We start from the raw sequence: 15,443 nt of genomic DNA on the forward strand, positions 1-15,443 counted from the left end.
TATTATTATTTTAGTATTTATATTTTGTTTTACACTGTACCTTTAAATGTTTTTGATCAACTTTATTGTTAGCAAAAGGGATGTGCTAGCATGGGCCATGACAGGTCCGCCCTTTGGAGAGATCTGGGGTCTATTAGATCCCATCCTGTGGCCGCATATGTACAGGAGGCGGTCGGGAAGTGGTTAATCGGCTACTTTACAAGCTGGTAGCAGCTTGTAAACAAAGGAAAATCTTAAGTGGCAAAATCCTCATCACTTCCGGCTTCTGAAGTCAAAGAAGGGGGAAAGCTACTTGGATCACTTTTACTTTAACCACTTCCCACCCGGCCACTGCACATAAACGGCCGGGTGGGCTATCTCTCCTTCTGAGTGGACGTTCAGGAACGTCCCTCAGAAGGAGCGGGATCCCGATGCACTCGTGTCACCCGGACACGGCACATCTCCGATCAGCAGGAGGGCTCTGCGATTGGCCCTCCTGATCACATGACGGCCGTGTCGAATAACAGCCGGCATGTGATGTAAACACAGAGCCGGTTGCTAGGCAATCGGCTCTCCTCTCACACGGAAGTTGTCAGTGAGGATAGGAGAGCGGATCGCTGCAGCCGGCTGGTGATCAGTGAGTATAGGCTGTTTTTTACAGCTTTTTACTCACTGATCACCAGTCTAGTGTCCCCACACATGTAAAAACACAATAGTAACACAATGTCCCCAAAACACATGTCCCCAAAACACATGTCCCCACATAGTAAAAACACCTGTCCCCCACATATGCCCCAGTAAAATCACATGTCCCAATGATTATCTTCACACATATGTCACCTGCGCACATCTGTACATGATCATTTGCGCACATGTGTCCGTGATCACACGAACCAATTATTATACACTTAACTGTATTTTTTTTACCAAAAACATGTAGCAGAATACATTTAGGCCTAAATTTATGACAAAATTCGATTTTATTGGATTTCTTTTAAAATCGAAAGAAGAAAATATTGTTTTTTATTTTCCAAATTTCCGCTCTTTTTTCGCAAAAAATAAAAAACGGAGTAGTGAATAAATACCACCAAAAGAAAGCTCTATTTGTGTGAACAATATGATAAAAATTTAATTTGGGTACAGCATTGCATGACCGCGCAATTGTCATTGAAAGTGTGAGAGCGCTAAAAGCTGAAAATTGTTCTGGGAAGGAAGGGGGCGAAAGTGCCCAGTATTGAGGTGGTTAAGGGAATTGCCAGCTCTGAAAAAAAACAAAAAAAAAACCACATAAAACAAAAAACATAAAACAAGATCATAACAGCAGTTAAAGCCATGATCCTGTAGAACCACCTCAATATAAGGCCATATATATATGTACAGCGCTATTGAGGTGGTAATGGATAGATGTGGCTGCACAGTTTGCAGTGTTCATTGTTGCAAGGTTGTGTTCCATTGTTTGCATCCCTGTGATCAGCTTCAAGTACCTTAAAATTATTATTTTACACTTGTTGGATATCATTTCTCATATGTGAATAGCAAACACCAACTCAAATTTTATAAAAGAAAATGTGTTCAATTCTATTATAGTGTCCACAAATGCATGAGTGAAAATTTTGCTGGGTGATTCCGTGACTTCCACCGCTGATAAACCCGTCACCACAGAAAGATTAAAGGCTTACCAGACAGCCCTTGACAGACAGCATGGAATATCCTCCACTATAGTTGTTATCCTCCCTGTAGATGGCTCCTATCCGAAAGCCCTGGACGGATGGTTTTCAGACTGATTCCCAGTGGTGGAGGGAGGGGGGAGGGGAAATCCCCTCTCAACGATGTTAGATATCCAAAAAGGAAGAGAAAAACGCTCCAATAGTGTAAAAAAGTATTATCTTTTCTTTATTAAAACTGCCATACAGGCATCACAAATGAAAATTCCTTGCAAGGAGTTAAAAACAGCTCCGATGTATATAGAAAGTTCGCGCATGCGCAGTCCGTACGTGCGTGTCTACCCTACGGCCGTTTCGTCAGAAATGACATCATCAGGGGCACGCCCACACGGCCGGGAGTAAGCTTCCTTTCCATTCCAGAGCCGGAGGACCCCGCAGATTTAGATGTGACAGTCAGTGCAGGAGCTCCTGCACTGACTGTCACATCTAAAGCTGCGGGGTCCTCTGGCTCTGAATAGAAAGGAAGCTTACTCCCGGACGTGTGGGCGTGCCCCTGATGTCATTTCTGACGAAACGGCCGTAGGGTAGACACGCACGTACGGACTGCGCATGCGCGAACTTTCTATATACATCGGAGCTGTTTTTAACTCCTTGCAAGGAATTTTCATTTGTGATGCCTGTATGGCAGTTTTAATAAAGAAAAGATAATACTTTTTTACACTATTGGAGCGTTTTTCTCTTCCTTTTTGGATATCTAACATCGTTGAGAGGGGATTTCCCTTCCCCCCTCCCTCCACCACTGGGAATCAGTCTGAAAACCATCCGTCCAGGGCTTTCGGATAGGAGCCATCTACAGGGAGGATAACAACTATAGTGGAGGATATTCCATGCTGTCTGTCAAGGGCTGTCTGGTAAGCCTTTAATCTTTCTGTGGTGACGGGTTTATCAGCGGTGGAAGTCACGGAATCACCCAGCAAAATTTTCACTCATGCATTTGTGGTCACTATAATAGAATTGAACACATTTTCTTTTATAAAATTTGAGTTGGTGTTTGCTATTCACATATGGACAATATCTATTAATCCATATCAGGTTAATCAGTTGTGTAGTAATGTGCACGGTTTGTCAGTTTTTTATGCTTTTGTTTGCTCTTTAGCACAGTTTGTATTATCTACTGTTCAGTAGTCATCCAGCGCTGCACTTTTTTGTATATTTATGTAATATTTACAGGCACCTTTACAGCTCCTACAGCACTGTTCTCTGCTGGTGACCCACACACAATAGAACTTATTTCACGTAATGTCTACAGGCACAGTTGCTGTAGTACCTTTGATTACTGTTTTGTGCTGGTAGCCAATAGGTATTATTGGTTGAACTACGTGGACTTGTGTCTTTTTTCATCCTAACTGTCTAACTATGTATTTATTACAGTGCCTTACAAAAGTATTCACCCCCTTGGCATCACAACCTGGAATTAACATGGATTGTTTGAGGATTTGCATCATTTAATTTACAGAACATGTCCACAACTTTGAAGATGTTTTTTCTTTATTATTGTGAAGCAAACAACAAATAGGACAGAATAAGTCAATGTGCATAATTATTCACCCCCCTAAAGTCAATACTTTGTAGAGCCACTTCTTGCGGCTATCACAGCTCCAAGTCGCTTTGGATAAGTCTCTATGAGCTTGCCACATCTTACCACTGGTATTTTTACCCATTCCTCCTTGCAAAACTGCTCAGCTCCTTCAAGTTGGATGGTTTGCGCTTATGAACAGCAATCTTTAAGTCTGACCACAGATTTTCTATTGGATTGAGATCTGGGCTTTGACTAGGCCATTCCAACACATTTACATGTTTCCTCTTAAACCACTCAAGTGTTGCTTTAGCAGTGTGTTTGGCGTCATTGTCCTGCTGGAAGGTGAACCTCCATTCTAGCCTCAAATCACACAGAGTGGTACACGTTTTGCTCAAGAATATCCCTGTATTTAGCACCATCCATCTTTCCCTCAACTCTGACCAGTTTTCCAGTCCTGACTTCTGAAAAACATCCCTCCAGCATGATGCTGCCACCACCATGTTTCACTGTGGGGATGGTGTTTTTTGGGTGATGTGATGTGATGGGTTTGTGCCAGACATAGCGTTTTCTTTGATGGCCAAAAAGTTCAATTTTAGTCTCATCAGACCAGAGCACCTTCCTCCATACATTTTGGGAGTCTCCCACATGCCTTTTTGCAAACTCAAAACGTGCCATTTTGTTTTTTGCTGAAAGTAATGGCTTTCTTCTGGCCACTCTGCCATAAAGCCCAACTCTATGGAGCGTACGGCTTATTGTCGTCCTATGTACAGATACTCCAGTATCTGCTGTGGAACTCTGCAGCTCCTCCAGGGTTACCTTATGTCTCTGTGCTGCCTCTCTGATTAATACCCTCCTGGCCCGGTCCATGAGTTTTGGTGTGCGGCCATCTCTTGGCAGGTTTGCTGTTGTGCCATGTTCTTTCCATTTGGTTATGATAGATTTGATGGTGCTCCTAGAGATCATCAAAGATTTAGATATTTTTTTATAACCTAAACCTGACTTGTACTTCTCAACAACATTGTCCCTTACTCGTTTGGAGAGTTCCTTGGTCTTCATGGCAGTGTTTGGTTAGTGGTGCTTAGGTGTTGAAGCCTCTGGGGGCTTTCAAAAAGGTGTGTATATGTAATGACAGATCATGTGACACTTAGATTGCACACAGGTGGACATCATTTCTCTAATTATGTGACTTCTGAAGGTAATTGGTTGCACCAGAGGTTTTTATGGGCTTCATAACAAAGGGTGTGAATACATACGCACATGCCAATTATCCGTTTTTTATTTCTTTATGTATATATTTTTCTAATTTTACTTCACCAACTTAGACTATTGTGTTCTGATCCATCACATATAATTCAGATTAAAAAAACGTTGAACTAAAGGCTGTAATGTAACAAAATAGGTAAAAAGCCAAGGGGGGTGAATACTTTTGCAAGGCACTGTAGATCTAATGTCAATTCAGGTCTACATGTACTGTTTTAATGACCCAATGCCATCTAATGTCTGTAGGCACCTTTACAGTTGCCATAATACTGCTAAGTACTGCATAAGGACCTTAATCCTATTGAGAACTTCTGACAAACTGCAAGCATTGATTGTGCAAGAATGGGCTGCAATCAGTCAGGATGTGGCCCAGAAGTTGATTGACAGCATGCCAGGGCGAACTGCAGAGGTCTTGAAAAAAAAGGGTCAACGCTGCAAATATTGACTATTTGCATAAACTTAATGTAATTGTCAATAAAAGCCTTTGACACTTATCAAATGCTTGTAATTATACTTCCGTATACCATAGTAACTTCTAACAAAAAGATCTAAAAACACTGAAGCAGCAGACTTTGAGAAAATATTTGTGTCATTCTCAAAACTTTTGGCCATGGCTGTACTATTACTATTATAGGCACACAATCACCTGTCCCACGACCCAGCGATGTGCTCACCTGAGCCATCACTTGTCACCCTCTCCTCTCCCATTTCAACTGTGGGCACCCTGCTGTGACAGCTTGCGGCTTCTTTTTGACCATGCGATTTCCTTGTGGTTCTCGCACTGCAATTTTACATGCGTGGAGGTGCCAATCAGAATGAATGGCAGTCCCGCGCGATTCCGCACCCGCAGAAGCGTGAACCAAGGTTGAAATAATGCAATTATTGTTTTACATATTTAAAAGTGCTAGCAGTATCCTCCAATGTGTTGTGTTACATGAGATAAAAAAAATCATATCTGGTCTTTAACCACTACAATACTGGGCACTTTCACCCCCTTCCTTCCCAGGCCAATTTTCAGCTTTCAGCGCTCTTGCACTTTCAATAGGAATTGTGCGGTCATGCAACACTGTACCCAAATAAAATTTTTATCATTTTGTTCACACAAATAGAGCCTTCTTTTGGTGGTATTTATTCACAAATCAATTTTTTATTTTTTGTGACATAAGTGAAAAAATGAGCCGAAATTTTGAAAAAAAAAATACTTTCTACTTTCTGTTTTAAAATAAACCCAATAAAATCTAATTTTGTCATAAATGTAAGCCAAAATGTATTCTGCTACATGTCTTTGGCAAAAAAAATCCCTTTAAGTGTATAATAATTGGTTTGTGTGATCACGGACATTTGTACGCAATGATCACTGACATATGTGCGCAGATGATCACGGACATATGTGTGCAGATGATCATTGGGACATATGATTTTAGTGTTATGCCCCGTACACACGGTCGGATTTTCCGATGGAAAATGTGTGATAGGACCTTGTCGTCAGAAATTCCGACCGTGTGTGGGCTCCATCACACATTTTCCGACACACAAAGTTTGAGAGCAGGATATAAACTTTTCCGACAACAAAATCCGTTGTCGGAAATTCTGATCGTGTGTACACAAATCCGACGGACAAAGTGCAACGCATGCTCAGAATAAATAAAGAGATGAAAGCTATTGGCCACTGCCCCGTTTATAGTCCTGACGTACGTGTTTTACGTCACCGCATTTAGAACAATCGGATTTTCCGACAACTTTGTGTGACCGTGTGTATGCAAGACAAGTTTGAGCCAACATCTGTTGGAAAAAATCCTAGGATTTTGTTGTCGGAATGTCCGAACAAAGTTCGACCGTGTGTACGGGGCATTACATATGTGGGAACAGGTGTTTTTACTGTCTAAGGACATGTGTGTGGGGACAGTGTTTTGGGGACACTGTCTGTGTTTACATTGTGTGGGGACACTGTGCCGGTGATCATTGTGTAAAAAGCTGTAAAAACAGCTCATACTCAATGTTCACCGGCTGGCTGCAGCGATCTGCTCTCCTCTCCTCACTGAGAACTTCCATGTGAGGAGAGGAGAGCCGATCACCTAGCAACCAGCTCTCTGTTTACATCACATGACGGCTCTGATTGGACACAGCCATCATGTGATCAGGAGGGCCAATCACAGAGCCCTCCTGCCGATCAGAGATGTGCCGTGTCAGGGTGACACGGCGAGGGCACACGTGTGATCCCCCTCCTTCTAAGGGACGTTCCTGAACATCCACTCAGAAGGAGGAAGCGCCCACTCGCCCGTATATATGCAGTGGCCGGGTGGGAAGTGGTTAAAGTCTTAAGAAGAATGACAAAACTCACCATCTTAAATCCTCTATAAACTCCTGACACAGCTGCCTAACTACTCACCAAAATGGGTTGCATTTACGTAGGTGAAAGGGACTCTCACCCACCAATACAGGATAATGCTTATCCTTATTATTATTTACATAAGGATACATTTTATTTTTTATTTATATAAGGATATATGATATCCTTAATTTGTTTTGTCCTAAATGCAGTAGTGGCAGAATAATTATAGTGTTAGTACAAATACAGTCAACAGATACAGTTAATATTAGGAAATCAATATAACCCAGATAAATTCAATTTAAAGAATTTGTATAGTTTTCCACCTACCTAGCTTCTCAATAGCTTCATATGCACTTGATGGAAGACCTCCTCCACATGCATGATCCACACCATCGCAATCCACCAGCTCTACAAGTAAGAATACAAAGTGTCTGAATGTTATTGAAAAGACCCTGTTCGTATATAATGTCTCTATATAATGACTGACTGATTAACATCAATTACTGTCAACTAATATACAATGTACAGTGGGTATAGAAAAGAATCACTCCCTATAAAATAATCATATTTTGTTGCTTTGCAGCCTGAAATGAATACAGGCACAGTTTTTGTTTTGTGCAGCTGTATTTACTAGCGCAACTTATAACATCCAAGTGAAATATACAACACCAACATGTCAGAAAAAACAAAAAAACAAAATCAGAATCATAGAGCCTTTAGTCTGCTGGAATATGTCTCTACTAACTTTGCACATCTAGACTTTTCAATATTTGCCCACTCTTCTTTGCAGAACTGCTCAAGCCCAGTTCAATTTGATGGTGACCATTTGTGGACTGCAGTCTTCAAGTCATTCCACAGATTTTCTTTTTTTTTCAAATATATATTTTATTAATTTTCAAAAGAAAAAAAAAAGGGCGGAGCCCACAACATACCACATTGGTATATAACAGAGGGGGTCGCAGCCTCCCGACATTGCATTATGGTAGTACATGTAATTCATCAAAGCACATAGCATATATCTCTGCATTATCGTATCTTTAAAGATATACATGGGTACCTTTGTTGCTCTGTATTTGAGTCCCAATATCATATGAGAGTGTAGATACACTAGTCAGGAGGCAGCCACCAAAGAAGAGAGAAGAGAAATAGAGGAGTAAGTAATAGATAGGGGGGGGGAAGAAATAATAAGAAACGAGAAGGGGGGTATGAGGCGTTCAGATATATAAATCTCCGTGTACTAAGATGACTGTCGGTTGTTGATCAATATAGAATGGTAGGGTTTTAGTTCCCAAGGAGGGATTTACCCTCTTCTGAATATTTAAATATATTCCAATGAGTCCATGTTTTCCTATAGGTTTCCTGTCTATCCTGAGCCGTCATTATCAAGTCTTCCATTTTATTTAAGTCTTCTACCTTCCTCAACCACATTGCTGTGGTTGGTAGGGATTGCTGTTTCCATAACAGGGGAATACAGGATTTGGCTGCATTTGTTAAATGTCTCAGTAGAGGTTTCTTAAAGGTTTTGAGTGGTATGGAAGAAATGTGGAGTAGAAAAAATGCCGGGTCATTCGGGATTTGGAAGTCAGTAAATTTTTGGGAGATGGTACGAACTGCAGTCCAGAAAATTGTCAACATAAATGACCAAAACATGTGTAAAAGTGTTCCCTCTTCCTGGTGACAACGCCAGCAATACTTTGATGTGTCAGGAAAAATGATATGTAAACGACTTGGTGTTAGGTACCACCTTGTCAGGATCTTATAATTCGTCTCTTGGACTTTAGTGCATATTGAGGACTTAAGGGAGAGACTAATCCTGTTTTGTTTCTGGGCTGTTGTAAAAGTGCGTTGGAGGTCTGTTTCCCACTTTATAATGCATGGTAAACAGGGTGGTTGGGGGGGGAGTGTTCAATAGGCTGTACATCTTGTATAGGGCCTGTGGCAATGGCTCTGTGTCCTTACAAAGTTCTTCAAACATGGTCAGAGGTCTGGTGTAGCTTTGAGGGTTTGGGAAAGTCTGGAGAAAATGGTGAATACGTGCTGCGTCCCAGAACAAAAGTTTAAACGCGCCTACGGGATCCATCAGTTCTGAGATGGAGGGCCATTTATTTTGTTGCACAAATTTTGACGCTAAGACACAATTGTTTTTTCTCAAGATCTGAAATTGCGTAGATGAGAGTCCAGGAGGGAAGTTGGGGTTACCTAGAATCGGTGTTAAGGGAGATGTTTTGGTAGTTAGAGAGGTATGTAAGGTAGCTTGAATGCATTGTCTTATAGTGTTTTCAATGATAGGATGGGATTTCAATTCTGAAGGAAGGGAGTCACTACACCATATCGCAGTTTGTAGAGGTATAATGGTTTGGTGTTGTTCCATTTGTGCCCACAACTTAGAGTCCTTATGTCGGCACCAATCAAGAACCCTACCTAAATGGATAGCTTGATAGTACTTCCTGACGTCTGGTAGCGCTAGGCCGCCATAGTGCTTTGGTGTGGATAGTTGAGATCGTGGGATGCGAGGCTTTTTATGAGCCCAAACAAAACGGGTGAAAAGGGCTTGTACTTGTTTAAAATATATGGGAGGTACCTTAATTGGTAGGGCCTGGAAGAGGTATAAAAATTTTGGGAGTATACTCATTTCGAGTAAATTGCACCGCCCAAACCAGGAGTGTAACCCTTTATTTCAATTTTCTAATAATACCCTAGTCTTAACTAATAGAGGGGGGAAGTTGCTCTGATAGACGTGAGACAGATCTGGTGGTATTTTCGTGCCTAAGTAAGTCAGGGCAGAGGACGTCCATTTAAATCTAAAATTCGATTGTAAATTCAGAAGAATATGGGCCGGTAGTGATATCCCCATTGCTTCCGATTTGGAAACATGTATTTTTAGGTTTGATATTTTCCCATATGTCTCGAATTCTGAGATTAGGTTTGGTAGGGACACCCCTGGGTTGGTTAGCGAGAAGAGCAGGTCGTCCGCATAGGCCGAGATCTTGTGTTGCAGAGGACCAATTGATATCCCTTGAATGTCGGGATTCAATCTGATTTTGGATAGAAAGGGTTCCAAGGAGAGAGCAAATAGTAGAGGGGATAATGGGCATCCCTGTCTCGTCCAATTTGTTATTGGGAAGGGGTCCGATAGGACTCCATTAGCATTTACTCGGGCTGTTGGGTTAGAATATATTCCGGCTATTCAGTTAAGCATCACCTCCCCCAGGCCGATGTGTCTGAGTACCGCAAACATAAATGACCAGCTTACCCGGTCGAACGCTTTTTCAGCGTGGGAATTGAGAAGGATACATGGGATTTTCCTAGACCTGGTGACATATAGTAGATTTAGCACCTTTGTAGTACTATCTCTGGCCTCCCGAGACGGGATGAAGCCAACCTGGTCTAGGTGTATGAGTTGCTGGAGGTGCTGCGCCAACCGAGTAGCCAGAATTTTAGTGAATATTTTTAAATCAAGATTTAATAATGATATGGGTCTGTAACTACTACATGCTGCCGGGTCTTTTCCTTCCTTATGAATCACTGAAATATGAGCACCAAGTGTTTCTCTAGCAAATGCTCCGTCAACACCGACCCTGTTGAATAACGTGACCATAGGAGGTCCTAGTATCAGGAGGAGAGTTTTATAATATTGTAGTGTATAGCCATCTGGGCCTGGGGCTTTACCTGGTTTCATTGTCCCTACGGCTTTTTGGATTTCTATCAAAGTTATAGGGGAGTCTAAGTCTTCCCTAATTGCCTGGGTGAGGGATGGCATTTGAGAAGATGTGATGTAGTTCTCTATATCAGTCGTAGGGGAAACCACTTGTGGCAAGTTGTATAGATTGGAATAAAAATGGTTAAACTCTTTAGTGATTTGTGCTGGTAGGACTTCTTTTTTTACCTCCCGTCGTGACAATATGTGGGATGTATGTAGATGATTTGTGGTCTCTAACCATCCTTGCTAATAGTTTCCCACATTTATCACCTGACTCGTATGTCTGTTTGCGACAGAACTGTAAGGGTGCCTTAGCTCTATAGTGTAAGAGGTCAGTGATTTGTCGTCTAAGAATCATCAGAGCAGTCTCCGAGGACTGCGTGGGGGCATGTTTGTGTCTGGCTTCAGAGATAGAAAATTCCTTTAGAAGTTGGGAGAGTTGTTTATTTCTTTCTCGCTTGATTCGTGCACCATGTGTGATGAGGATTCCTCTGATAACTACTTTGTGGGCTTCCCACAAAATCCCAGGGTCATAGTCTGGCTGGTCGTTTTCCTGAAAGTACAAATTTAGCGCTCTGGTCACGTCCGTCAACACTTCTGAGTCTTGCAAGAGACTTTCATTAAGACGCCAAAAACGGTGTCTGGGTGAGGAGATGTCCGACAGAGTGTAGGTCAGGAAGATAGGTGCATGGTCAGACCACGTTCTATTACCTATGGAGGTCTGTTCCACCGCGTGAAGCTGACTGTGGGGGATCAGGAAATAATCTATCCTGGTATATACCTGGTGCATGTGTGAGTAAAATGTGTAGTCGCGTTCTCCCGAGTGTTGTAAGCGCCAGATATCGATTAATTGTGATTTGTGTAGCGTTTTTGCTATTCGTTTGAGTTGATTCGGTTGGATCATAGATTTACCAGTTGAGGTGTCTACAGATGGGATTAATGGGGTGTTAAAGTCTCCCCCCATGATCAGCTGTCCTTCCCTAAAGTCGTCCAGTTTCTCCAAAGTGTCTCAGGTAAATGTGGCTTGCTGCTCATTAGGGACATATATTGCTGCTAGCGTTACTATTACAGTACCTATTAGGCCTTTAAGGAAAACATATCTTCCTGATGGGTCTATCATAGAGCTCTGATGGTGCCATAGAGTTTTACTAGATATTAATATGGAAACCCCTTTGGATTTGGCAGTCGGGTTTGTAGAGTGATAAGTCATCTGGAAAAGCTTACATTGTAGATACGGTAATTTGTTAGCTTTAAAGTGTGTCTCTTGAATAAAGGCTAAGTCCGTGCAAGTCCGCTTCAAGTCATCTATCAGCATGCATCTCTTCTCAGGCGTATTAAGCCCCTTTGCATTAAGAGACATCACTCTGATATTGTTGAACGCCATGTTCCGGTGGGACAGGAAGGGGGGGAGGGGTAGGTTCGGGTATGAGGGAAGAAAGAAGGGGGAAGAAGTAGAGATAGAAAAGTAAGGAAAGGAAGAAGATATTTAGTAGAGAAATGCGAGGTAGAGACAAGGCCTAATGTCTCGCCTAGCTCGATTCCCTTTTATGTTCCGGGTATTGTTCTTTGCATATGGCTCCCAGAAGGCAGAGTAGCGCCCTCCAAGAGGATATGCTGACCTAATTGGGGGAGGGGTAGGACACGGCTCAAAGGGTGAGTACCCTGTCCTCCCTCCCGTCCCAGCGCATCTGGAATGCGTAGAGTATCTCGTACATCTTTGTAAACAAAATAATAAACCAACAATAATATAACTTAAGTGGGTAGGTATTTGCGATCCCCGTGTGCCAGCTTCTTAATCGCCAACCCCCACTTCTCTGACTCTAAGTGTTCATTCGGCTAGTCAGAGGAGCATTCTATGAAGTGGACACTTTACTGTGGTGCCAAAGCATGTTTAGAGAAATGACACAGCTCCAAAACTGGGCATCTCAGCAAGTGTGGTATGGTAAAACTAAAAACAAAACAGCTTAAAAAATACATTTAAACAAAACATAACATTACCGTGTACCCCACATTTAAAAGATGGCATGTCCCTTAGACCTTATTAGTATGGCTTCAGAGCGGTCTCGTCAGGTCTCCACCAAACAGGAGTTAACAGATCCGTCAGATAAGGTATCTGAGCAAGGCTCTATGGTATGCGGCTTCAACTGATCTCCATGAGAGGAGGAGGTACAAGACTCCACAATTGGCGGTTCCACTACCTCTTCTCCTGCTGATGTAGTATGTCTTCTGATAAATGTTTCCAGGTTGGTGTCTGGAGTAGCCGCGGGGTATCCATTAAAAAGAATGCATACATCTGAGGTTTACATTCCAGAGAGTGCCTATGGCTGAAACAGACCCCCTGGGTGTATGCAGTCTCCTTCTCCAACTTACATCTCAAACTATAATGACCGCTTTAAGGGTATTATGCGGGTTGATCATGAGGGGCCATTGCAATGATAAGGACAGAAGTCTTGGTGATTGGTGTAAAGGGTGACACCTCTCTCTATGCAGTAAAGTTCACATAATCCCTATTCTCTCCGGCAGTATATAGGGGCAAATGATGTCGGGTGAACGGCATTAGTGATATAACCAAAACAAAGTCAACAATCACAACTTTGGGCATTATTCAGCCTGAAACGAGTGTCGTCTCAAGGGATGCATGCCTCATGACTCACACGCATCTTCTTGTGATGGCGCTCTGGGTCGACGACGGCTTCTCTGCTGTCTGGGCGGTAGGTTCCCTCCCAGTCTCGGCATAGTCATGTGTCCTTGTGGCCGCTGCAGGGGGGCGAGCCAGTTAGGTACATCAATAGGATCTGTTTCAAGGAAGGAGAAAAGGGCTGGCAAAGCATCTGGTTTACGTAGTGTGAAGAATCTCTGCTCCTTCCTGAATGTGACCGAAAGGGGATATCCCCAGTGGTATGTGGCTCCTCTGTGCAGGGCTGGATCCAGTAGAGGTTTCAGGATCGCTCGTCTCTGCAGGGTAGCGCGGGAGAGGTCCGGGAATATCTTAACAGCCACACCATCTAGCTCCGGGTCTTCCGCTTCTCAAGCTTTGCGTAGGATTTGTTCTTTATGTGTATAGTGGTGTAATCTGCAGATTACATCTCGCGGTCTCAAAGGATCAGTCGGTTTAGGGCCCAATGTTCGGTGAATCCTATTGATTTCTACTCGATCTGGTAGATCTACACCGGGTATGCTGCAGAAAAAGGCAACCGCCGTATCCGCCAGGTCTTCGGGTCCGGTGGCCTCCGGCAATCCCCGGAGTCGCAAGTTATTCCTGCGGCTTCGGTCCTCCATCTCTTCCATGTGGAGCTGCTGGTCTTGCAAGGCTTCCGCCTGAGTGTCCTGGGTCCCTTCCACAGCTGTTACCCGACGCTCCGGGGCTGCTAGGGAGGATTTCCCTGTCTCAACCCTGGTGGTAAGTGCCTGAACCTCCGCCTTCATCACACTCATTTCTTTACGGTGAGCGGTTTCCACCATATCTAAGAGGGCCGCTATGTCTGCCTTAGTGGGGAGTGCCTGCAGGAGCGAGCGCAACTCCGCCGCCATCCTGGTAGATTGTAAAAGGGGTTGTGACGGCTCACCATAGTCGGAGCGGAGATCTGCAGGGAAGCCAGTATAGGTGTCTGTCAACAGCGCCTCCATGTCAGTCGATGGGGAGTTTTGTGAAGTCTGTCTCCCTGCATGCTCACCACGCGCTGACGCCATTTTAAGCTCCGGAGAACCGAGCAATGAGAGCTGAAAAAGTCTTTTGATTTTGCCCGATGTTGGTGGTTGAGGAGTAGCTTTAGTTGGTTTGTTGGCTTTCTTTGCTGCCTTCTTTCTGTAGGAGTACATATTTTGAATAATGGACTGATATAGCTGGGATAGGGGAGAGACAGCCGGGAGCTCAGCTAAAAACACGTCTCTAGTCAGCCATGTCCAGGCCACGCCCCATTCCACAGATTTTCAATGGGGTTTACATCTGGGCTCAGAATAGGCCATGCAAGGACATTCACCCTTTTCTCCTTCAACCACTGTGTGGTCATTTTTTCTTTGTGCTTTGGGTTATTGTCATGTTGAAAGGTAAACCTTCCTACTGACAACTTTCTGGCAGAGAGCAGCAGATTATTCGGCAAGAATTGATGGTATTTTGCCCCATCCATTTTGAGGCCAAATGGAAAAAGGAGCTATGTTTTGATGAGGCTAAAATTTTACTATCTGGCCTCAACACCAAACAATACGTCTGGCGGAAATCCAATACAGCTCACCATCCAAACAACACCATTCCTACAGTAAAGCATGGAGGTGGTAGAATTCTGTTATGGGGGTGTTTCTCTGCAGCAGAGACTGGAGCTCTTGTCAGGATAGAAGAAAATCTGTGGAATGACTTGAAGACTGCAGTTCACAAACAGTCACCATTAGGGGTGCAACGGATCAAAAAACTCACGGTTCGGATCGTTCCTCGGATCAGGAGTCACAGGTCGGTTCATTTTCGGATCAAAAAAAAAAAAAATTAATTAAATTTACAAAAACCTGTGAAAATTCCACCACCATATAGTCCCCACTGTATCCACAATATCCCCCACTGTAATATCCACATCTCCCCCCACTGTGATATCCACAATCTCCCCCACTGTAATCCACATCTCCCCCCACTGTAATATCCACATCTCCCCCACTGTAATATCCACATCTCCCCCACTAATATCCACATCTCCCCCACTGTAATATCCACATCTCCCCCACTGTAATATCCAAATCTCCCCACATCTCCCCCCACTAATACCCACATCTCCCCCACTAATACCCACATCTCCCCCCACTGTAATATCCACATCTCCCCTACGATTGTCTGCGCCGCTCACCTAGGCCGACGCCGGGTGTACCAAGATGGCCGCCGCTCCGGAGCTAGGCCGAAGCCGCGGCCTTTCCTAAGGCCGAGGCGGTGGAGCGCTCCGCGAATCG

At 43.5% G+C, this 15,443-nt stretch overlaps 1 protein-coding gene across 1 annotated transcript in view; it reads right to left on the minus strand.

Annotated features, from left to right (window-relative positions):
* Positions 1-15,443, minus strand: part of CTSF (cathepsin F) — a 192,531-nt gene that overhangs the window by 79,498 nt on the left and 97,590 nt on the right. The window contains exon 9 of the mRNA XM_073605173.1: positions 7,142-7,222. Within this exon, the coding sequence (XP_073461274.1) occupies positions 7,142-7,222 (81 nt within the window). The remainder of the gene's footprint in view (positions 1-7,141; positions 7,223-15,443) is intronic.

Source organism: Aquarana catesbeiana, linkage group LG11 (assembly GCF_042186555.1).
Source record: "Aquarana catesbeiana isolate 2022-GZ linkage group LG11, ASM4218655v1, whole genome shotgun sequence".
Lineage (NCBI taxonomy): Eukaryota > Metazoa > Chordata > Amphibia > Anura > Ranidae > Aquarana > Aquarana catesbeiana.